The sequence below is a fragment of the Diuraphis noxia genome, unplaced genomic scaffold, assembly GCF_037042655.1.
Source record: "Diuraphis noxia isolate RWA-SAM2 unplaced genomic scaffold, SU_Dnox_SAM2 contig0004, whole genome shotgun sequence".
Lineage (NCBI taxonomy): Eukaryota > Metazoa > Arthropoda > Insecta > Hemiptera > Aphididae > Diuraphis > Diuraphis noxia.
In genome coordinates this window covers 31,006,787-31,032,843 of record NW_028301714.1, presented here as the reverse complement: position 1 = coordinate 31,032,843, position 26,057 = coordinate 31,006,787, and the positions used below count along the sequence as shown (strand labels likewise).

General features: G+C 28.0%; 1 protein-coding gene across 6 annotated transcripts; it reads right to left on the bottom strand.

Annotated features, from left to right (window-relative positions):
* Positions 1-1,623: 1,623 nt before the first annotated feature.
* LOC107165271 (uncharacterized) lies at positions 1,624-25,677 on the bottom strand. 6 transcript variants are annotated; one of them, XR_016191704.1, is made up of 12 exons: positions 18,310-18,433; positions 13,355-13,472; positions 13,184-13,287; positions 12,397-12,468; positions 12,183-12,299; positions 12,001-12,097; positions 10,251-10,525; positions 8,079-8,320; positions 5,356-5,515; positions 4,360-4,529; positions 1,853-3,079; positions 1,624-1,785 (listed from the first exon to the last, which is right to left on the bottom strand). XR_016191704.1 is itself a non-coding variant. In XM_089227534.1 (11 exons), exons 2-11 carry the CDS (start codon positions 13,443-13,445, stop codon positions 2,773-2,775), a joined length of 1,635 nt encoding a protein of 544 aa, XP_089083660.1. In that variant the 5' UTR covers positions 13,446-13,472; positions 25,517-25,677; the 3' UTR covers positions 1,624-2,772. The 6 variants fall into 6 exon arrangements, 5 of the variants coding, with proteins under 5 accessions (XP_089083660.1, XP_089083659.1, XP_089083661.1 ...); XM_089227534.1 differs by lacking the exon at positions 18,310-18,433 and adding an exon at positions 25,517-25,677 and having other exon boundaries at positions 1,624-3,079; XM_089227533.1 differs by having other exon boundaries at positions 1,624-3,079.
* Between the last annotated feature and the right edge of the window lie 380 nt (positions 25,678-26,057).

The window sequence follows — 26,057 nt, the reverse complement described above, 5'->3', positions numbered from 1 at the left end:
CAAACAATAATACATTTGCAAAAACAACGACGATTGCAGAAATACGGCTACGAACGATATAAATATGCAAAACAAACGTATTGCGATTGGTGCTTGGATTAAAAATGAATTGAAAAAAAACACAATAGGCCACGAGAGGCCGAAAATCACCTCGCGAAATGAATTCCAATATGTGTATAACTGTATGTATTATTTTTAAGGGAATAACAATACTCCATCTATAATAAAGATTTATACTATTGGACTTTTCTCGATTATTTTACATTTCAACTATTAAAATATTAATTTTAAAACAAAAAATTTAAATTGTTTCACCAATAGTATATTATGCCTAATACAGGGTGATTCACCAACATGATCATACCTATTTTTCTTAAATAATGAAGTAATTCAAATCTGACTTTTGGAATCTTTAAATATAATCAAAAATCGTATTTCAAATTCTTAGATTCTTTTGTACCACTATGGAATGCACGGAGTCGATACAAATTTTTCAAATGGGAATTCCCTTTTTTACATTAAATTATTTAATGGATGATTTTTTTGAGAATTTTGATGTATCGAAATCAAAATTCAATCGAGAAGTTTCTTAGTTATTAAAATGTGATAATAGTCTTTAAAAATCATTTTACAGAAGTATAAAACACACGTACAATTGGAACTAGTATTTATGATACTTAGGTCGTTTTTACAAATTATTTACGTTGACAGATTAATATTAATGACTCATATTTTTAAATACCTCATACATACCACATATTTTATAATCCTTAACCATCGATCTTTTATTCTTAGATCACAAATTCAATAACTCAAAAACTACTCATTAGAATTTTGATTTAAAATTAAATAATTTACAGAAATGTATTGTTCTCATTTGAAAAACAAACTTTGTATCGTCACAATACACTTCTTAAGTGGTAAAATGAATCTTAAGAATTTGAAAATATGGTCTTTGGGTGTACTTAAATATCCCCAAAATCAGATTTTGTATAACTTCATCATTAAAGAAAAACAAAGAGGATGAGCATGCTTGGTGAATCATCCTGAATTTAAAGCGCCAAAAACACAAGGAGTATGGAGGCACTACATTATTTTCTAATAATTAAGTTCAAAGTTCTAATCTAGATATCATTATTGTGGGTGGAGTTAAAATTGATTTGCTATCAGATCACAGAACAAAACAAATAACATTCTTATATATCTTTACCACCAACTAAAATGGAAAATTAGTATTTTAGCTGTGCACTTAACTCAGATTTTTTTTTAATGTCACTTATACACAATGTGTTATACACTAGGTGCCTCATATAGTTTATTAAATTATTTTTTCTCAAAATTACTCCCAGGTGTGTTAAGTATATTTTAAGTGCTTTTGAAACATTTTTTCCCATCTTATACAAGATGATCCATTTAAGTGGGTACACAAATTACCTCGAAAAGTTTTAACTGTTTTTTTTTTTAACTTTTAAGTTTATGTTTTTCTAAAACAGTTTTATATTTAAATTTTTTTTCACCCTTATATTTATTGGTGAAACCACTATTAACTTTTGATTTTCAAATGGTAACATGTAATAAAAATATCATGAATTAATAAAACCATTTTTATTATAAATTTACGCTTTTAACATTTTTATTTTTCATTGATTGGCTTGCGAAATACAACTCCTCAAAGTATTGGTGATTGAAGGAGATTTTATCGTCAATAAATGCGGAATTGTTTAAACTATTTCTTCATTTGTAAAGACTAGGAGCTATAAACTGATAAACTCGATACTGTTCGGCCTAATAGGTAACAATATTTTATACCTGATTAATTGAATGTCTTATTACACCTATATGCAAATTTTACCATTGAAGCTACGTCTAGTTAACCTTGGCTATCGCAGTGTTATCGGATCCCCTTCATTATTTTCACTATGTCATGACAATATTATGATGTCATTATGACGAACATACAATATTATTACCATACAACAATAATAATTATATTACCAATATTTGGCGATACATTTATAACTATTTATGACCACGGTCTTATTAGATAATAACATTGATTAAAATATATGTTATTAATTAATTAATTATTAATGATAAAAGTAAAAGAAAATCAATTAGTTGTGATAAACCAATACTAAAGTTTAAAGTAAAATGTGAATATTAAATTGTAAAGTGTAAACCATGTGGGCAGCATACCACTTATTGCTTAAATAGTTGAGCATTAAATAATTGAAATTTATAATGTAATTAATAATAAAAAATACTTTTATTTCAAACTATATTTTATTTTTTGTTTTGCAACTGAATAGTTCTTTCTGTTTGTTAGGTATTTATTACCATTCCATTATTTTTTTAAAAATTTATCGATTTAATTATTTATTTATATAACGCCATAGCTTTTAAATATTTACTAAAAATATTCTGTTATTATTCATTGAAGTAATCAAAATAATAGTAGTTAAATAAGTAAGATTAAGTACATGCAAGATTTTGTATTTTGCTAAATATTGTTTGGAAACATATTGTATCACGGCGAAATGTATAGGCAATATAGGTACATTATTGTGAGGAATAGTTTCGAATATATTGGGTTCGTAGTCTTGTAAAGAATACTTTTAATTTTTATATTGTATTGAATAGTAAATAAATTAATTTAAAAAAATGATTTATCACAACTACTTCTGAGGTTTATGTTGTTTTCGAAAATCACTTGATTAGAAAATTTTGAACCTGCACTCGAAACCCATTGGTGCATAGACATTAGACACAATATTAACCAACGATTGTTGGCTGCTCTGGTTCTTGTTGCTGATCTGGCGGCGGGTTCTCTTCTTCCAATACTCCTTCTTCGACTTCACCTTCAATATTTGTATCTTCCTCGTCTCGGACCTCCTGCTGAGCCAGCCACAACTTCACTTCACCGTCCATCTCGTCGTAGTCGTGTGGGAAAAATTTAATAGCATCGTCAATGCCCACCTCTTGGTCTGGACTCACGTAAATTGGCCCAACGTCAACGAACCGCAAAAGACTCTTATCATTGTCATCCATGAGCACAGACAACACCAATTTGGCCTCTTTGCTATGCAAAAAAATATGTTTATAGGCAGGGGCTTCTTATAATTAGAGTATGGATGACATGATAAAAAAATTACAAAATTACAAAATTACAAAAACGTTATACGTCGATGACATCACTGAGTTTATCCCTAACAACAACTTTTATAGTTTATTGGATTTTTTTATTGAAAACAGAAAAACTAACATCTAAAATACCTAACTAAAAGAGTCATAGTTTAGGTTAATATGTAAAAAGTTAAATAACTCATGTCCATTAATTGATCAAATATTTAGGTAAGTTTAAAGTTTAAGGGTGTCATGTTACGACAAATCACATACGTTTTGTGAAGACTTATATAATATTGAAATTAACAAATAAACCAACAATACTATACCAACATGAAATAATAAATTATGAGATCAAAATATCATCATGGACAAACCATGGTCAGATTCAGACCGTCAATATTATTAGCGCCCATTATTCATGCTTACCGATAGTTTTAAACAGTATACAAACATTGCCAACTGTCGAGTACCTAGAATACTATTTTATGTGCACATTTTATACAAGCTTGATCATTTCTATTCATTAGAATATTTTATAATTATAAAGTGACCTGATATTACTATATTAAAATTACATTATGTTTTAGTCAAAAAAAATGTATATTTGGGCGGCGTACCAATATCAATATAAATTGTTTTCATATATTATAATATTGTACTTATAAAATTGTATTATTTATACAAATCTGAATTATTATTTATCATTTAAAATTACATTTTTGAATTTGAGAAAGTGAAAACCTCTGTTTTCCCAATTACATGCGTGACGAAACATCGAACATGTTTTAAATTTTAATACAAACAAAAACTGCGTAAATTTACGAATGTTCAACTTCCTAATTAATTATTACGACTTAAGAGTTTAAAAATAAAATACTTTTGACCACTAACTTTATTGTTTTAAAGGCTGTCTAACCGATCTTGATGTATGCAACAAGTGAAGAAAATCAAGTAATTTACTATGCATGAAAATTAACTTCACTAAACTTTAATATTACTTACATATTCCATAGATACGATCTTATTTTATCGAGACTTCAAAAAAATGATCATATGTTTGATTTCAAACAGAAAATAGAAAATGAATTACCATGCAGTGTTTTTATTTACTGTACATCCAAGTGTGTGTTTAATTTTTAATAGTATAGGTTCGTATAATTTCTAATTTCTATAGAATGTAGGCTTAACTTGTGTGTATTTATTTACATTATAATAATAAAATTGAACGCCTACCCAACTTTTTCCATGCCATATGTAGCTAACAATTCGGGATCTTTGCAGAGTAGCTTAGGTTTTTCAGGATCAGCACTACGGAAAAATCCGTAATAGACTACTTTTTCTTCGAGATCCTCGATGATCGGTAACACGATGTTGGATTTGTTAATATCAAAAATGACAAGGTACTGTAAAAAAAATAATGCACTAATATATGTGTTTACCTAAGCTGGTGAGTATAAGTCAAAATTTGGTTTGGTGACCATGACTATGCAATGTGATTAAAAAAGAATTAAAAACAACATCGGCGTCTACAGTGTAATGATGTGCTCCTAAGCCATCATATCTTTTTTAAATTTAAAATGTATAATAAAATAATAATAATAATTGATAGTCATTAAGAATAAAATAAGTTACAAATATTGAATGGGACAAAATAGATATTATACACACACATGACGTATAAACGCACAACATTAGAGCTGAGTTACAGTCACATGTACACACGTGTAATTACTGTATTTTTGTATAGACGTTCTAAGGCGAGTGTAACAGACTTCGTAGATCTGTTATTTCATATTATATTAATTATCAAATTTGCCCATTGTACATAATGTTGTATAGATTGTAAATTACTTAAATAAATAAATAAAAAAAAAAAAAAAATCGTATATGTAGAAAGTTAATGTTTGTCATAATAAATTAAAATGCTTATGTCGTATATGTTGTTGTGTTTAAAATATTAAATAAAATTAATAACAGTGAACCAGAAAGAAATCTTTTTATTCTAAAATACAAACCGGTCACCTCATTATATCCTTAATACGCTAACCATGATTCCAACGGGCAAGTCACAACAAGGACTGGAAAGATAATATATTATTTTATAATTCAATAATTGATTTAGAGACACATAACCGTGTTCAGGTAATTTTAAGTCTTTTAATTAATTACAAAACATAATATAAAAAACTTAAAACGTTGTATTTCGTGTAACTAAATCAGTTCTCTAACCTGTGGTAAAGGTGGTTGGGGTGCAACGTATCCAATGTTTTGACAGAATTTGCTGAACAAAATGGTCAACGCCGAAGCTTTACTCAACGGATTTCTGGGCGTATATATCGATGGTAATATTTGTCCGGATTCGTTTACTTTCTTATGTATATCTGCAAGCCTATGATACATATTATGGTTATTCTAATCTTCGTAACACCTAATATTTATTCTTACGTATTAAAAATATTAAAATAGGAGTATCTCCTAAACCGTCAGCTCCTCAATATATACTTATTTATTAACAAAAAATATTCAAATGAATATAATATTACATATTATATAAGCAATTATTAAGATCAAGTGTTTATATCAATTTAATTTATAGCGTTTTCCGCCACACCGCACTATTGCACCAAGGTGGATCAGGTATACTTATCATGATAATGATAAGGCGCATGAGCTCTAGGATCTCGTGTGATTATCATTCACTAGGTGCAAAAAACTGCCATAGTGCATTGAGGTTAAATATGAAAAAGTACACTCAGTGCACCTTAATCTTGCAGATGAAACATAAAAATATGCACTGGTACAGTCAGTGCAGTGTAGTGAAAAACGCTATTAGGATACATCGGTAAAATAATAATAATGATAATACTAAATCAGTATTTTAGTAAGAAATGTTCGAATAAAGTATTTTAACTTACTTACTATGATTAAGAGCTTGATTATTAATAACTTGCGTTATTATATTGTTTATAATATAAATATTTACTTCATTACCAGCTATATTATAATTTATTAGATAGTTTAGTTTCACACTGTTTAGTTTGTTTAGATATTTTAATTTCCATGTTTTAAGCTAGATATTTTCCATATGAAATAAAAATAATAACTTGATTATTTTGCATGTTATGAACATTATATAAGTTCATGTATAATTAGGTATTATATTTTTTGCTATAGTCTCACAAAAATAATACCTTAACAATTGTTTAAAAAAGTGTAGTATTCATTTAGTCAAATAGATTTTCCAGATTATAAAAAATGTCTAATGTGTATATAAGATAATATTTTATACATTGTATCTATAATATATTTATTATATTTATAAGAGATTACTACATAAATTGGTAATCAGAGTTCTTGATTTTCTTTTTTCTTTTTTTGTGGATACTTCACAGGCGATAGCGGGACACTAATACATTTTTTTTCTTAATTTCAGATTTAAATATTTAATCAATTAAATATAATTATAAAACTGTGCTTCGATTGACCTCTCGTACATGTTGTGAAAAATTAGAATATTTCGTTAGAATGCAAATCAAGATAATCGTTTCGTAATCATTCCAACGGGTATCTGGTCACTTCCCCGTCTGACATTTCCCCGTCCATATTGTATTTATTTCTAAAATATTCAAACTATACCGAGATCGTGTAAATATAATAATATGTGTAATATAATTAATAAAATATAAGTAATAAAAATACAAATAAATTATCATAAAATATATTTTAATGTTGTAGTTCTAAATTATGAGCGATTCAAATTAAGTACTCATCTAGATCACGTTCATCATATGTAATATTTTCTATACGCCTAGCAAGATCTCGATATTTTTTCTTTTTTGCTGAAGGTTCCTGTTCAGCAAAATTGATTAATTTTTACTTCAGTTAAATGTTGTTCTTTTTTAAGAACCTCAATAAGTCACCATATAGTAGGATGAACCGCAGCTAACAAAGACGAGAATGCTCTATGGCCTATGCCAACCTTCAATATTATTGTTTGTTTTTGGTAAACCTGCTTGTTTAGCATCATATTGGTTCCACAATTTCAAATCAAATATTGGAGGTCGCCGTACATTTCTTCGAGTTGGTCTCCCAATCTAAGTCTCTTCAAAATAATCAATTAAATGGATTAATAACTCTTCATTGTCTACAAAAAACTGTTAAGACATTAATTTATCAAATTTAGTTTATTTATATTAGTCTATCGACGAATCATTTGGATTTTACGAAAAATATTAGTCGAAAACATATAACAATAAAATAGCGAAATGTAGACGTATATAAAATATTGAGTCTACATAATGATGAACGTGATCTAAATGAGTACTTAATAATTGGAATCGCTCATAATTTAGAACTACAACATTAAAATATTTTATGGTAATTTTTTGTGTTTTTATTACTTATATTTTATATTTATGAGTATACTTATAATAGACGGGGATATGTCGTACGGGGAAACGCGTGACGAGGAAATGGCAGACGGGAAAGTGTCCATGAATCTTCCAACGTATTGATGAAATAAGAGTTGTCTGTTTGAATGGAGAAACGTAGGCTTAAACTTCGTTGTAATACGTTTTTCAGTAACCTAGTTATTGTTTTTCTAAATTATTATCATTCTAATATTGAATGTTAGCATTATTTGACTATCTCGGCAACCATCCAGACTAGTTCCATTTTATTATTTTAACACACGCATTTGTTTTTTAAGTTTTGTGAATTTGAATATTAAAGTCTAAATAGCGCTAGGATGTTTGTATTTATTTAATTCATACAATTAGAGTAAAATTATTCATAAATATAATTTTACATTAAGGTTACGAATGCGTGTACGTCTTAGACTTGGTTACAAATTTTAGTATGTATATAATATAATCAAAGGTATTATAGGTACAATTATGTAGTATGTTACTACATAGTACATGTTGATAGTTAAAACTTTAAAAGGTACTTACGAATTCGGACTAGGGTTTAATGGAGTTCCGTTGCCGTAAATTATTTTGCTTAACTTCTGTTCTATTACTCCCATTAAATCGATGGGCTCAGGTAAATTTTCGTCTTCTTTGGCGGGTTCTTGGGTAGTATCTTGTTTTATAGTGGGCATAGACAACATTACCGAATATACTTTTTTACTCAACAGCTGATCGACCAATTCTTGTGGAAAACTTTCCAGAAACTCTTTTTCCGTAAAAAACATCTAAAATTGATGGATGTAACAAATTAATTTATGTACAATTTCCAAATTTAATCATAAATACGTAATAATATAATATATTTAAAATTATGAAAAAATGTATATCATAATTTATAGTTACCAACCATGGTTGCTATGGTAATTGAATCACATTAATTATCGGTTGCTATAGAGGCAATCTAGGTATTGAAACGCAAAATCAGTCAAATAATGTAATTATGATGTTGTGTATCTGTTTCTAAGGTACTACAACACTAATTTTTAACATTAATTTGATCTTTGTTATTGTTGGTTTACTAAAATACCCTGGCAACATGGTAAAACTATGCTACTCGATTGTTTTCTCTAAGAAAAATGTATGAATCAAACTTATATTATTGTTAATAAGTAACCATGGCAACGAAAATCTTACCAAAAATCAGTTGGAAAGACAAAAACATATCCAATCCAAAAATACTTTTATGTTGAAAAAAATAGTATATCTAGCTCAATATTATTTTTCATGTAAAAAAAAAAAAATGGATGTTTTTGATTTTAACTTTCAGAAAGAAATTATTTCGTGGTGTAACTTACTAAGTGCTGAAAAACGATATTTGTTTTTATCGTGTGACACAACCCGAGGAGATTTTTTGTATCAAATCAAGAAATGTTTAATAAAAATATTTTATTTTATTTTTATAAAATAAATATTAATATTAAAATATATTTAGTGTAATCAGTAATAAAGGCGTCAATAAAATGGTATTCGAGATAATAAAGATAATCTTACACCGTGATTAACATAATAAAAATAGCCTTAGACAGCTGTCGAGACTCGAAATACCTAACTAACAAGTAATGATGGTGGTGGGGTGGTGAACTGAATTCTTCCAATTTTTGAAACTAATAAGCTCTTTCAATATGAACTTGATGAACTTTCTAATATGAAATTTAAAAACATTGTCTATCATTTTATTTTTATTTTCATAAAACGTGACATAGCTCAAATAAGAATTTTATTTTTTTGCTAGCTTTTTCTGAAGCAAATGTTTGCATTATATTGTTTAAATTTAGAAGCTATAAATGTTTAATTTAATATTTTTATTTATAACAAGGATTATAGGTATTTTCTTTTACCCTCATGATTTAAAATCTAAAAATACAATATTTGTAATTTATGTTGAAAAATATGTAGTCCATAAAAAAATCCCAAGTTTTGTGGCCCGTTAGGGGTTGCTTAAACCGGGTTTGTATATGGTTATAAATTACAGTTGCTATGGCAATCTAATAATAATTAATGTTATAACTTATAACGTTATAGTTTAGCGTTACCTATACCTCACCCTTAGCAACTAACGATTAATTATATGATTAAGTTACCATATTAATAATAAGGTTGATATATTTATTTTAAATCATACGCCACGGCTGAGGAGATAATATTAAGACTAAGAATACGAGCATTTACTATGAATAAGCTTAATTAAGTTCCACATTTCTACAGAACTTTTGTCATAGAAAACAACTAAAAGAATTAATAATTTATTTAGATATATTTTCGGATTTTTCAACATTCTCGACAATTTTTATTTTTTACTAACATCTGACGAATATATTTAAAAAATATGTGCTCACTGCAAAGAAGTTAACGTACAGTTGAATCACACTATACGCATCATCTCAGGAACTATAAAATCTCCACGAACGGAATCGTTACCACCGTTTTCAGTCCTATCCAGCCCCTCCTGACCTTTCAGAGGCTATCTCACACTAAAAATACAATTTTAAAACAAAACACTTTTCAAAACTTGGCCCTACACAAGTTTATCTGAGAACACCGCCCACCCTCCTCCTGATAAGGTTAAGGTCAATGTATCCTATCTGACGTACAAATGCACCCGAAAAGTTTATAAATGAGCTATGAAAATAAATAATTTTAAAAATGTTAATTTACGTCGTTTAGATTGTCTTCCGTCAACTCCACTTCTTTAGCGTCAATAACAATAAGTTCCTCGTATTTAGTAGCACACGAGTTGGCCACCTCGCATACCCTTTTTTCTATCATCACGGATTCAGAAGATTTATCGAGTTGTTCGGCGTCATCTTCAATTTTTTTTTCCACCATAATGTACTTGACCGTGTGAGGGAAAAACATCACACATGTTTGCATTTGAATGTTGACAGAAAATTGTTTCAAAGAATATTCTCTCTTTTTCATCATTCTATAATCTTAAATTATTAATAATTAAATTGATTCATAACGATATTACATAAAAAAAACTACTTTATTGTAATATATATATATATATATATTTTTATAAAATTCTTCGCAGTAGTCTTCTATTGAAACCATCAATCAAACATGTTGGTAATACAGTACATTTAGTTTCATCACTCTAGGTTCATTTGAAACAGTTTAATAACAATTTTTAAATGTTTACCTATGAATTAATATTTAATATGTTCTGAAAAATTGTTAAATTAACTTTGTATTTTATTTAGTGGTAACGGCACGCTAAACCGGAATATATATATATATACTATAAATATTATTTATTTATTTTTTTTTTTTTTTTATTAAACGTTACAGCTTCGGCAGCATAGGCCATTAGCTTTGAGTTTTATACAATTATATACTTATAAATATTTACATAGAATAGGAAGAAAAAAAAACAGTTTATACAATATTAGTGACTTATTACTATTAATTATTATATGCTTTTTTCTAAATTTAATGCCTTGAGGAAAGATATGATGGTTTCTGGTAGGCAGTCGGGACCGATAATTTCATACAGGTTGGAAGGTATGTTATGCTTTTTACGTTCTTCCTCTTTGGATCTGCACTCGATCAGCAAGTGTTTAACAGTGAGTGTCGTTCCGCACGAGGGGCATTCTGTTGGTATTTGGTTGTTCATAAGGTGACCATGAGTGAGGAGGGTGTGACCGATTCTTAGTCGGGTTATTATTATTTCTGTTTTCCTGGTTGTTTTTGTTTGTGGCCAGGGATTTATATTTTGTTTTATTTCTCGTAGTTTGTTTTTTTGGTTTACCCAGTGGTTTTGCCATATGTTCCGTGTTAAAAAATTTATATGATTTTTTGTGTCTATTATTGTGTTGTATTTTTGTTTGGGGACTTCAGATAATGTTGCTTTTTTTGCGTGTTGGTCAGCTAGTTCGTTCCCGTTTATTTTGCAATGACCTGGTGTCCATATGAATTTGATATTTTTGTTCAGGTTTTTTAATTTTTCTATTTGGTTTATGATGGTGGTGGCAATGTCGTTTGTATGAAATGTATTTTGGATGGAGTTTATGGTACTTAAGGAGTCCGTGAAAATATTGTAATACTGATGAGTATCATTTTCAATAAGTTTTAGTGCTGATAGTATGGCGATGGCTTCAGCAGTATATATTGAAAAATTCTTTTGTAGTTTATATGTTGTTATTTTTGTATCGATAATAATAGCTATACCTACTAAATATTATTTATTCCATAACTATAATTGCAAAAAATATTAATAAGTAGTAGGTTTATGCAGTATAACTTCCATAACAAAATATTATTGCTGGCATTAAAGTAAGATATTCATAAATATTAATTATTTAATAGATTTTTAATTTAAATATAAATAACCAAGAAGAAATTGAAGATGTACAATGAAGCATTATCAAAAGTCAAAATATAATATATTGATAGAAATACAAACCTCTTATTTGTTTTTCTTTTCTTGTTTTCTGCTTTAGATAGTTTTCAGTATCGATTAATTTTTTTTTCTCCTCGTCGGTTACTTTATTCAGTGGTATCTTAATTTATAAAAATGTTGTTTTTGTGTATTACTCAGCATTGTAGTATTCATAGGAGAAATACAAATTATATATATATACTTACAAACTCTCTCTGGATTTCACCATTTTTGAACTTAACATACTGTTCCAATTCATCCACTATTAATTGCATTAACTTAGGAGCATTGGTACCAATAATGATATTGACCATTTTCCCATCCTTTTGAATAATTAATAATAAAAAACAAATAGTTATAGTTGACGGTATAAATATCAATCAAATATGGGTTTTAGCTGTTAATAATTAATATACTTACATAAAAAAACAACCAATGAGGTTCACTTTTTTGTCGAAATCTTTTTAGCACAGTTATATTGTCAGATTTTGCCTAGATTTAAATTATTTTAATCAAACAAATTTTTATTTATTCAAATATGTACTATATTAAACGAAAAAAAATGAATAAATGTTATAAATCTGTGTATATCAAAATTAATTTGCCACCACATCCCAACCGGGCATGGCAGAAACCTTCGGTTGCCCACTAAAAACTAAGCCAAACACACATGTGTTCCAAAATCTACAGTCCCAGAAACCCAACAGTACCAACCAACCAACAGCCAATGGTCTCAGTTGTTGAAGCTTAATTAGAAGAAAAAAATGAATTTCTATCTGTTTGTCTGCCTGTCCTTTATGCATTCCTAAACGGCTGTGCAGATTTTATAAATTGTAAATTATTTATACATCTAATTTACTTACATTATATACAGATTTTAAATAAACCTAAAATATTAATGATATGAAAAAACATTTATATTCTCAAAAAAACTTTTCTAAAATTTCATTAGAGATATTTTATCTTTGTTAGGTATGTATCAGTTAATTTATGTTAGCCAAATAACTAATACGACATTTTTTTTACAAAATATTTAAACTTTTAATGCCTACATTATTCAGCTATCTAAGAATAATCCTCGTTTCAACCCTCTCTAACCCAATCCAACTATATATGTATCTATTGCTACATACTTGTTTCAATTGATTGTGTATTTACTACAAATTTTTGCATATTAAAATCGTATATAAAGGCAATGAATATTTACTATAGCATAATGTAGATTTTCGTTTCCTAATTCCAACTTGATTTTTTTTAAGTATGCCGTCATTGGTATACAAGGGCCACACCATTCTGTATAAACGTCAACGACTAAATAAAAACGAGTTAGTAGTATACAATCATTGTTATTATATTATTTTATATATTTTTTTTTTACCATACATTCCTGGCTTTTCTATAATTTTTGTCCAATCATCATCGCTATTTATTTCTTCTTGAAGCACTGCTTGTCCGCCTTTTTTAGCCATTCGTCCGGATCTCTTGTTCTGATTAGCCTTTATATTACAATTCGTTATTTTAAAATATAATAAGTTGAATGGTTAAACTTAAAATTAATATAACAATATATTGAACAATTAAAATAACAAAGACAACATAATATTACATTTATTATTTTGAATTTTCTAGTTATAAAATACTACAAAGGGATATTTTTTAGATTCTAAGAGGAGCGAGGAATATATTAATTTTACCATAATGTATGTTTTTATTTTTGTGTCTGTCATCACGTTTTAGGACAATAAAAGTGCTTCGATTTTGGACTTTAGTACCTCGTTCGATCAGAAAGTGAATCTAGTAGGTACTTTAGGGGGTCAAAAGTAAAAAGTTCTCAATATTTTTCTAAATAATTAACTAAAAATTAAGAGAAAAACGAGAAATTTTACGCACAATCGATTTTCGGCAAAATCGATTTTGGTTTTTGATGTAACTTTAAAACAAATGACCACAGATATCTGACATTTTCATCGAATGTTTATATAAGTATATTCTTTTCACCATACAATTTTCAAAAAATTTTGACTTAGGTTGAACTATTTATTATAGGTATATATGCAATTTTCGATCATTATTAGTTTTTTTTTTAAATTAATATCGATAAAACTTTATTTATTGGGTAGAAAAGCTTAAAAATGTAATACAAGGCTCCTAACATATTATTGTTACAATAGCAGTTTAAATATTAAAAAAGCGGGTAAGTCGTGTATGTCGCTCTGCTGTACAGTAGGTTACAAGTGGGTTACTGTAATGGATGGAATTAAATTTGAATCCAATGATATTATATCATTGTATACGAAAAACGATTCTGAGCGAAGACGGTTTATCTGTCTAGGATATATTATAGATTATTAAAAAATTTCTAATCTTAAATTTCAAAAGAAAATTTTTTATGAATTTTCTAGCTTAAAATAATTTACGAATTTTCATGATTTTTACGTATGTTGTCAAAATTCAAAATTTGAATGCTTGTAAATAAAAATTGTGGCTATATTTTTATTTTATTTTTCACCTGCTATTGTAAAAATGTGTTAGAAGCCTTGTATTAAATTTTCAAGCTTTTCTACCGAACAAATAAATTTTTATCGATATTTATAGAAAAAAAAAACTAAAAAAGTTGAAAAATTAAAATGTCAGTAAACAGCTCAAAACAAATCTAAATGTTTTGACAATTTTATCAAATATAGAAAATGCCTATATAAACATTCAGTGAAAATTTTTCAAGTATCTGCGATCATTTGTTTTAGACTTTTAGATTTACACCAAAATAAGAAAATCGCCAAATGTGAAATCCAGTGAAAATCCAATGTTGTAAAAATTTAAATTTCAAATGCTCATAAAAATTTAATTTGAATTTTCGGTAGACTTTTTATTTGTGATAAAGATTGACAAACTTGTAAGGAATCTTGTGTTAAATTTTCAAATCTTAGATTTAAAAATAAAATTTTTTATGAATTTCGAGCTTAAAATAATTTGTGAATTTTCGTGATTTTTACATAATATGTTGTAAAAACTCAAACTTTGAATGCTTATAAAATTACATTAATAAAAATTATTTTCATGAATTTTGTACACTTAAAATGAGTTTTATATAAAAAAAAAAAACAATTTTTTTTCAACAAAAATTCTATTTCACAAATTTTTTTAAAGAACCTTTAAATTTGTTAGTGTATAAAAATAATGCCGTTACTTTGCATCATTATTATGTATAATCACTAGGTAATAAACAGAAAGAATGCCTCTAGATATTATAGGTCATATTACAAAACTATTCAAAACAGTTTAAATCGTATTCAATTACTAAACATTCAACTACAGAGAGATTAAATTATTTTTAAGGTAATTGTTTCCTACTTTATTACGATATTTTATCGTATATTTAAAAATGATTAGGTTAACTTACTATTTGGTTAAAATAGTTTGATCCGATCTTTTTAATTCAAAATATTTATGAATACCATGGATTAAAATTTACTAAACTAAACATAAAAACGTAAAAAACTAAAAATGTGTACGCCGTATAGTTCTTTTATCTAGTAATTTAAAATGTAATTCCTTCAATACTGTTAACAGTGCAGTTAACCATATTTGATGTGAAATCTATAATTTAATCATCAATCAGAGTAAAACAGCTAAAAAGAAAAAATGCAGGGCAAGTAGGTAACCACTTCGCTATACATGGGTACACGGGTACTGAATTCATAATAAATACAAGCTTATTATATTCATTTTGTAACAAAATTGTAGCCCCCCCCCCCCAAAAAAAAAAAAAATATTTGCCTGAATAGGTGTCAAATAAACCTTATTGATGAGTTAAATCACTGTAATTGATATAGGTATTCAATTTTAAAACATTGTATATGAAAAATCTGTCTAAGGTTGAATAACTTTTAATGAAAACATTGATTATATTTTATTAATTATTAAAATAGTAGGTATATAAATTGTACGGTGTTACTCAATTACACCGGATTTGGGACACTGCCTGTATACTGTATAGTATACATCTATTGCGCTGCTATAAAAAATGTATATTAAAAAGGTATACATCAATTGCGCCGGAGCATTTGACAATAACACAGACTGTCTTGGTTAGTTTTAATTTTTATAATAATTATATTATATTATAATATATTAGTTAAATATTAATTTATATTATTATTAATATTATATTAATTTATATTAATTATATTATTTTTATAATAATTTGTACAACAATAAACAAAAATATATACATTACACACAATTTAAACAATTTATAATCTAAAAGTCGATGACTATAAAAGTTTTAAAACATTTGATATAAAAGTGACTTATCTGACAACATCAGCTTCATCATATTGTGAGGCACTTAAAAATATGTCGAACAAATGGTCAAATATCATATTTCATTACACACGTAAAAACCATAGTTGCAAAACCTATTAGTAAGTTCCTTATTTACCAAATATACAACAATGCTAATCTTTAAGTTTTGTAATCAATAGAAATAATAGGTATTACACATATTTATATAATGATGTATTTAAGAATCGATCGGCGCAATTGACGAACACAATTTATAACATTGAAGTATCGATCGGCGCAATTGATGTATACCTTTTTCCTATCCCATATTTTTTCTTTTTTTACCTGTGATTTACGGCGCAATTGATATATGCCCAAATTATATTGTATGGCATCGTTATTAATTAATTGTAGTATCAAAACCGATTTACCGATGAAATGTGTAAATAGGCGGTTCGTGTTATAAATATGCTTTATCTTAAAATTAATCTAAATATTTAAAAACGTTGTGGTGTATAATATAAAATATAATTATACGAATTTTAGATTCTGAGCGGAGCAATGAATGTATTGATTTTACAATGATGTGTGTTTTTTTTTGTGTGTCTGTCATCACGTTTTGGGGCAGTAAAAGTGCTTCGATTTTTGACTTCAGTACCTCGTTCGATCAGAAAGTGAATCTAGTTGATACTTTGAGGGGAAAAATTCTTAATACTTTTCTAAATAATCGAGAAAAACAAACTAAAAATTAAGGGAAAAACGGGAAATTTTACGCACAATCATTTTTCGACAATTTTAGTTTTTGATGTAATTTTAAAACAAATAAACATAGATACATGAAATTTTCACCAAATGTTTATATAAGTATATTCTATCCACCATGCAATTTTCAAAAATTTTTGACTTAAGTGTAACTATTCATAGTCATTTGAAATTTTCGATCATTGTTAGTTTTTTTTAAATTAATATTGATAAAAATTTATTTGTTAGGCAGAAAAGCTTGAAAATTTAATACAAGGCTAACACATTTTAACAATAGCAATTGAAAAATAAAATAAATTCATAATCACAATTTTATTTTACAAGCATTCAAAGTTTAAATTTTGACAACATACGTAAAAATCACGAATATTCATAAAAAATTTTCCTTTTTTATCTAAGATTTGAAAATTTAATACATGGTTCCTATCATATTTTTACAATAGCAATTGAAAAATAAATGAAATGCGTAGTCACAATTTTTTTTTACAAGCATCCAAAGTTTGAATTTTGACAACATATGTAAAAATCACGAAAATCGCGAAAATTTGCAAATTATTTCAAACTAGAATAATTCATAAAAATTTTTCTTTTTAAATCTAAGATTTGAAAATTTTTAATAATCTATAATATATCCTAGACAGATAAACCGTCTTCGTTTAGAATCGTTTTTCGTATACAATGATATAATATCATTGGATTCAAATTTAATTCTAACCATTACAGTAACCCACTTGTAACCTACTGTACAGCAGAGCGACATCCACGATTTACCCTCCTTTTTTTTTTTTTAAATTACAACAAAATAACTAAAATATTCATATGTCTTCGTTTAAATATCGAATTTCGTGTAAAATAAACTTCAAAAACTCCTTTATAAAAACTTATGATGAACCTTGTGAAAATCGTCAAATTTTTTGACCGAGCACAAATGGTATAAAAACATAGAAAAAAATCAAAAATTTCAAACGCAAATGTAAGTTGAAACTTAAATTAGTCCAACTATCATAAAAATTAAATTAAATATAAATATTTAATAAGTTGAGTAACAGCATTAGAATGTTTCAAGTTTTTAAGATAATTATTTGAGAGTTATAATTGAAAAATTAAAAATTGTTTTGCAGGAAATCGTTGATATACAGTTGAATTCATCGTTTCAACTTCAGATGCTTTCGAAAAATTATTTATGGAATTGAGTTCAACTTTAGAGTTGATTTAAAATATGGCAATACCTACTATTATATATTATTACGCAACATTATTATACTAACAGCCAATTGTATTACTTACCGTTTTTGGTGGCATCTTTAATAATAATTGAATTTTGATTTAAAAAAATAATAATTGAATTATTTACAACTACAACACTAATTTTTCAACCACAGCACTGAGTACAACAATCGGCAAATACGTGCCATGCGCCTATTTATATAGGGACGTTTAAAACCCCCGTGTACTACCCTCGGCTCGTGACATTCCAAAACTTTAAATACTCATGAAAGTTTCAGAAAATAGATATTAAATAGTCGTAATGATACGGTATAAATTAAAAGCGTGCGTATAATATACTACGGGGGAAGCAGAAAAGATATAAAATGGGAATGACGTGTGTAACGGAAATTAACAGCACGATGAACGTTTCAATGGACGTAACGCTCTTCTATGCCCATAAATGGTACGACAAACCTAAGAAATTAATCTTTTTCAATGTAATACATAAATATTTTAGCAATAGAAATGTACAGGGCTGAGGGCCTGGCAATGTGGGCGCCTGTCAGGGACGCAAAATATCGAGTAAGAAGGGGGTACAAAATTTGATATCATTAAATTTTTTATGCGAATATTTAAATCAAAATATTTCAATGTATTAATATCTGTTATTAAATACGCGAGTTGATTTATAGGTACTGTATAATACACATACATTTAATACTCCAATTTTATTGTTATAACTAAACCTAAAATTTACTATATTGAAATTAATTTCCATTCATGATGATCGAAGATAGCTGGTACCGAATGACATCATAAAGTAATATATTTTATTTATGACAATGTATATTATATTTCTACATGTATTACAAGTCGCAGGAAATATCAATGTACTCCCTGTGGCCAAGAATAAAATAGAATGATTGTGATGTGTATATTATGTGAAATAGTAAATATGGTTCCGTAGACGAACTCGAATTCACTACTTTATGGCACAATATCTATGATATTATTTTTATATTACGATTTTTGGGGGAGCGCAAATTGTTATTTTGCATGGAGCACCGCTACCTCGGCCCGCAACCGGAAATGTGTAAAAAATGCAAAATAAATTACAACACGCCAAGTCACACTCAACAGTTTTCATCTATAGTAAAAATTGTATAGATACTGTTTTGGCAAAGATATTCGTTTATTTTAGTTTACTCTACACTATGGCTAAATGGTAATTTTTACTGCAGTAGTAGGTACGTATTGCTGAATATTAAAATTTTGGCTTCACGCTTTCCACAGGTGCCTGTTAATCATGACATCGTAAGGATTTACGGGGCTGAATTTGTTATTAATAACATACTAGCGTGGAATGCCCACAGCGAGATTATCAAACCTTATTACTTTACTTATTAGCCTCAATCTAACTTTGCTTGACGAATTTAACCGGGAAATAACTACATAGTACTTATTCAACAGTTGGAAATAATCGCTCGCCACACACGATGACAGTTTTTTATACATTCAAATCCATAAGTAAAGTTCACGGGCTGATAACATTGAATTGATGGTTCATTCAGCTAATTTACTTTGAGAACATAATATCAACGTTTAATTCGTGAGAAGTAATATTAATTGTAATCTTATTTCCAAAACTTCTTCCTGCAAACATAAGCTACTGGGCACTCGAGAACCAGTCAGTTATTAAGAAAAATGTCCTGCGACATAATGCCCGCAACTTGTTTTAATCACAAAAAAGTAAAGAACTAAAAAGTTTTACTCCTAAGAGAAGATTCAAAAGTTTTTTTTACATATCCAAAATGTACTCTATAGTATATGTTAATAGTTGTTATAGTTTATAGATAATAGATAGAAATTTGTATAACCATTAATAATTCAAAATAATTGTGTCATTAATTGGTAAATGATAAATTTCATAATTACAACATTAAAATATACATTTTATATGATGAAAAAATGTGATTAACCTTTGAACAGTCAAGTAATCAGATTTATTTAGTTATTACATTATATTTAATATTGATGTCAAAATTATTCTTTTATAGATTAATACTAATTTTCTATGGTATAAAAATAAATAATATATATTTATAGACTGTCATAATACGAATAAGTAATTATAAAAGAAGGCTTTGGAATATAATATTGTACTACTTTTTTGATCGATGAAAGTAAGATGACTAACAAGTGGCCAACTTTCAGGTTCTATGTACAATCTGAATTTGTTTTACCATAACTTTAACTTACTTATAGTTCTGCCGTTATGACATGCAATATATAAGCACGTCGTCTAAATATGTAGCTGTGTAAGTGCTACTTCAATTTAATGTTAAGATAAATACTATTAATGCAACTTCGTGTATCGTGTGAAAATAATCTAAGAAAAGTGTTATTGCTTTATCTGTTATAATAACCTAACCTTATTTTACTATACTTCACGGTTCAGTACTACTACATAAATTATGTTAGCATAGACGCAAATAGGAAGAGGGCTTAAGGGCTATTGGAAACCCCAATTTTAAAATTAGCGCCCATAAATAGCGTTCAAGGTTATGTATCGAAAACTTCTCCTAACAAAAAAAAAAAAAAACTAAAATGGGGAAATGCATAGGTAGCTTAAGTACCCTTAGTTTTTTTTATTGAGATTGCACCTATGAGGATTTTACAAGGTTATGTAGTTGTAGATTCGTGTGACTTTCAAAATCAAACATTAAATGTTACACTCAAAGATTTGGCCCTCCCAGAACAAATATTAACCCCCCTACCTTTAATTGGTCGAGGCACGTTTGGACCAGGGACGTTAGGGACACTAATAAAAATGCAACTCGTTTGGACCAGGATTTTGTGAACCCGTTTGGACCAATTTTTTATTCGTATATTTTACTTCTAAATAATTACTAAAAAGCCCGCTTAGATGTTCCGTTAAACTGTGTAAACTAATTTGTAGATTGTGTAGAGTGTGTAGAGAACAAAATTATTTATAATATTGATTATTGATGGCTGACCAAAAACCCACAATTACATTATACGTTTATACAATTAATATAATATAAATGATATCTGTTACGACACAGCCCTATCGGCCGGTGCGATAATACTAATTGACAATAATTGCGGTTACCTATATATTAGTATCGCAAACACTATATTCTACGTATGCGCAGTGGTGACATCGAAGCCCAGTTCCTATACCTTAACCTTGCTAGCAGTGGCGCCGAACCCTATAATAAGGTCAGGCCATGGCCCGACATATTTTGAAAATTTAAGATATAGGACCGCTTCATATTGACCATTTCCACTCCACGGTATGCCATTTTTCCCGATATTAAGATGTTGGGCCTCTTGAAATATTTTTCGCCCTACTAGATTTTTAGGACTTCGGCGCCACTGCTTACTAGGTTAGTATTAGTATTTTGGTTAGTACATAATATAGTGCACTATAAAATGGGAAGGAAAATACTGGTCCAAACGAATTGTATAAAACTAATATTTTTTAGTCCGAACGGGTCTTCAAAATTGGTCCAAACGAGTTGTGTGTTAGGAAAATTGGTCCAAACGGGTCCTGCCCCCTTTAATTTCGATGTTTTTGCGATGAATATATTGATATTCAATGATGTGTGTTTTTTCGTATCTATGTATATGAAGTCAAAATAACGCAACTATCCCATATTTAGTGCATTTGGGAGATCAAAATTTAAAATTCCCAATAATTTTTAAAAGCACTGATATAAACAAAAAACAAAATTAAGGAAAATCGAATTTTTATACCAAAGCAATTTTGGTTTTTGGTGTAACTCTGAAAAATATATTTCCGTAGATTAGTACATTATAAAAGTTTTAGATTCTAAGCGGAGCGAGGAATGCATTGAATACCATGATGTATGTTTTTATTTTTGTGTTTGTCATTACGTTATGGGACAATAAACGGCTTCAGGGCTCCTAACATATTATTGTTACAATAGCAGTTGAAAAATATTCAAAATACATTGGCATGATTTTTTTTTTTATAAGCATTCAAAGTTCAAATTTTGACTAAATACATAAAAATTATGGTAATGTTCAAATTATCTTTTATAGAAATTCATAAAAGTTTTTTTTTTTTATATCTAAGATTTGAAAATTTAGTACAAGGATCCTAACATATTTTTACAATAGCAGTTGAAAAATAAAAGAAATATATACTCACAATATTTTTTTACAAGTATCCTACGTAAAATTCACGAAAATTCGCAAATTATTTTAAGCTAGAAATTCATAAAAAAATTTCTTTTTAAATCTAAGATTTGATAATTTTTAATAATCTATAATATATCATAGACAAATAAACCGTCTCCGCTCAGAATCGTTTTCCGTATACAATGATATAATATCATTGGATTCAAATTTAATTCCATCCATTACAGTAACCCACTTCTAACCTACTGTAAGCAGAGCGACATCCACGACTTACCCGCTTTTTTAAATGAATTTCGATATCTAACAAAATGTTTGACCCATCAAAAAACACGAAAATATGTTACAAGGTTCTCATTAGTTGATGTTAGAACAAATTTAAAAAAAAAGTTGAGCGTATTTCACACAATTGTTTTTGTAAGCGTCTAAGCATCTGAAGTTAGAATTTCAACAAAACTCATTAAAATCACGAAACTGTAAATTATTTTACCCTGATGGTCTATAATTTCGTATAATATAATAAATGACTTTAAATCAAAACAATATCAAATAAAAAAATATATACCTATTTAGTAGCTAGGTCATATAGGCCAACAAGCAGTTTTCGTTCAGAATTGTTTTTCGTATACAATGATTTTATATTGTTGAACTCAAATTTAACACATCCATTACAGTGACTCTCTATACACCCAATGTAGGTACAAGTAGAACGTTACCCACTCTCTTTTATTAACTATTGTAACATTTGAAAATCACAAAAATATATAGCTATAAATCGATTTAATTAAACAACTACCTATCAAATTAACAATAGTTAGTTTAATTTTTGTTAACTTATAGCAATAAACAAAGAACAGTGTATGCCGTTGACAAAAATTGGGTGAAGGAGGTCAGAGCCCTAACCATGGCACAGCTTTTCTTGAAGTGTCACATTGAAAATGAGGAGATTCAGCCCTCTTCCCTTCATTATATTTGATCCTACGCAAATGGGTATACTGTGATTTTACATAATATGCCGATATATTATGATACCTACAATTTATAAATTGTTTAGGTAGGTATAAATTTTATTCATTTGAAATGACACAATTTTCAACGAATGAACAAGGATATACATAAATAAATACACACAAATTATAAAAATAGTAAATATCAGTCAAAAACCGTGGTAAAAATAAAGAACCGCACGGCAGATGCCAACCGGTGCCAGGGGACTTTTTGTGTACGAGTGGGTTGACAGGATGAACGGACGATTGGAAATACAGTTAACATGACTAGTGTGGCATAATGTTAACAAGACATGCGACACATAACGGGCCGCCTAAAACAAAATGAATGGAGGTGACCTCTCCAAACAACGTATCTATGTATTAAAATATACCGAAACAAACATATAGTATGTATATTTACATTTACTTTTCGTACTTGGAAAAATTGTGTGTGTATACGATCAGTATTGACATATTATACATGCACAGAGCACAGAGGTGCCTTAAAGTGTTTCTCCTGGCCCATAACCATTGGTCATGTTATAATATAATATATTACATTATATATTAGTATAAAACTATGATGTAAGTTAATCATAAATACCTAAATCACTAAAAAAAAACTAATTTACCAGCCTATTTTATATGCTCAAAAACTAATAAGTACACAATAATATAAATACTTCATAAAAATCAATAATTCAACTTTTGAAATATTTCCCTGGATTATTCATATAAATCAGCTACTTTAGACGTCATTAAAATTTAAGTTGAATAATTGTTATTATAAGTTTAGGTAAACATAAAAATAAATTAAATATTAAATCTTAATAGTCCCATTAGGTATTGTTATTCAAAACTTTTTTTTTTAACAAAATATCTTTTTTATTTATTTACAATAACGATTTCTCATTTCTCATATATCTTGTGACAACACACTATTCTGACCCAGAACCCAGAAACAGCATTCCACTTTTGGGTTAACAGATCTAATATTGTGTTGTTAGCTATAACAATAGAGTGAACTAACTAACTGATTATCAAACGTATAAAGAATATTATTTAAGACACCTCAAAACAATTGTTAATATTTTAATTTAAAAGCGAATTATAACTCTTTAAAATAGCCAATAGGTATAATAATTTTAAAACGGCCGCATATGTTACTTTAAAATTAAAATAATTATCAAACACCGATAAAGTGTCCTATATTCTTACTTTCAAATTTACTGATGGTACACTCTTTCTTATATTTTTGAACTTACAAACACAAATTACTTTACTGAACGTAAATTGTTTGATCGTGAGTTATTAGAAGGAGAAAATAAATATAGCGTGCAGCACTAACATCCTATTTATTCAAGCTTGTTTCTTGGTTGGTGATTAATGACAATAATTTAAAATATTTCTAAAAAAATAACAGACATTATAATAATTATAATAATAGATACAAAACTATTATATATAGGAATTGTATATTATCTGTAGCCTATAGCCGGGCTATAGGTATACAATATGTATAATGAAAACACTTGGCTATAAAATAAGTTCAAAACTTTAGGTAGGTATAATTGCAATTAAAAATGGGTTATTATTATATATTTGGCACGGAAGATTAAGCACAATATGTGATATAGTAGGAACCTAAATGTTTAAAAAAATACGAACTCAAAAAAAGTTAATCTGTCTGGATAATAAACACATTGAAATACATCATATTATATTATATTATTACACCTATGACCTATGTCTTATATATATTTTTCCAAATACTTGATAAGTGATGGATGGTCTACGAGATTATTAATTTATTATTTTAAACTATTATTACAGTAGTTATAACTGGAAACTTATCAAAAAAAAAAAACGCGAGACTCGCTGAATACAATAATATTCATGTACAAGGAACGAGCAGCAAAATTAGCAGACATTGTTGTTTAAATATGGCACGCGCATTGACGTCGGCGATGGATTTTTATTCTTCATTTACTCATAGGTACTATTATAATGTGTAACAGTCTACGCGTCACCGTAAACAAATGTAGGGTAGTTACCTATATAATATAATAGGTACCTGGTTACCATAGACTTGTATGTTAATTAGTACTTACGATAAATTATTGATGTCATAGTAACTTATCGGCTGTTCGATTGGAAGCGGTGACCAAAATGACATGTGAAGCGAGCAAGGACCGCGACGAACTACCACTATTTCTTTCTGGGTTTTTTTTCGATTTTTACAATACTGAACTAAAAAAAAAAAATACTCGACGACAGTTTAATATCGGCCAAGACGTCTCCTTTGGCTTATGCATAAATTGTTCCCATGGATACGAAAAAAACGATTGTTTGCCGCACGTAAAAATGTGTTAACAACACCTTAAAGTAATCAAAATGTTAATCAATATAAGTTATTGAGATTCATAGTGTTTTGTAAAACGTTTCAAATTTCTAGAATTATCAGTTGCTTATTTAGAAATAAATTTAAAAAATAGGTATTGTACATTTTACCTTTGTTTTCGGTAATTTTTCACGGGCATGGACCAATTGCGCCTAAAACAAAATTTGTATTTTAAGGTCAATATACCAATTGTGCTGCATATATTTTAGGGTCATTGCACCAATATTGCGCCTCTAATATTTTACGGTTGG

Excerpts from the sequence above, each read along its gene's own strand:
- LOC107165271 (XM_089227533.1), bottom strand. Across the intron at positions 13,288-13,354 it reads AGAAAAGCCAGGAATGTATG|TCGTTGACGTTTATACAGAA; the intron begins GTAAAAAAAAAA and ends GTTTTTATTTAG. Across the intron at positions 12,098-12,182 it reads GTGAAATCCAGAGAGAGTTT|ATACCACTGAATAAAGTAAC; the intron begins GTAAGTATATAT and ends TTATAAATTAAG.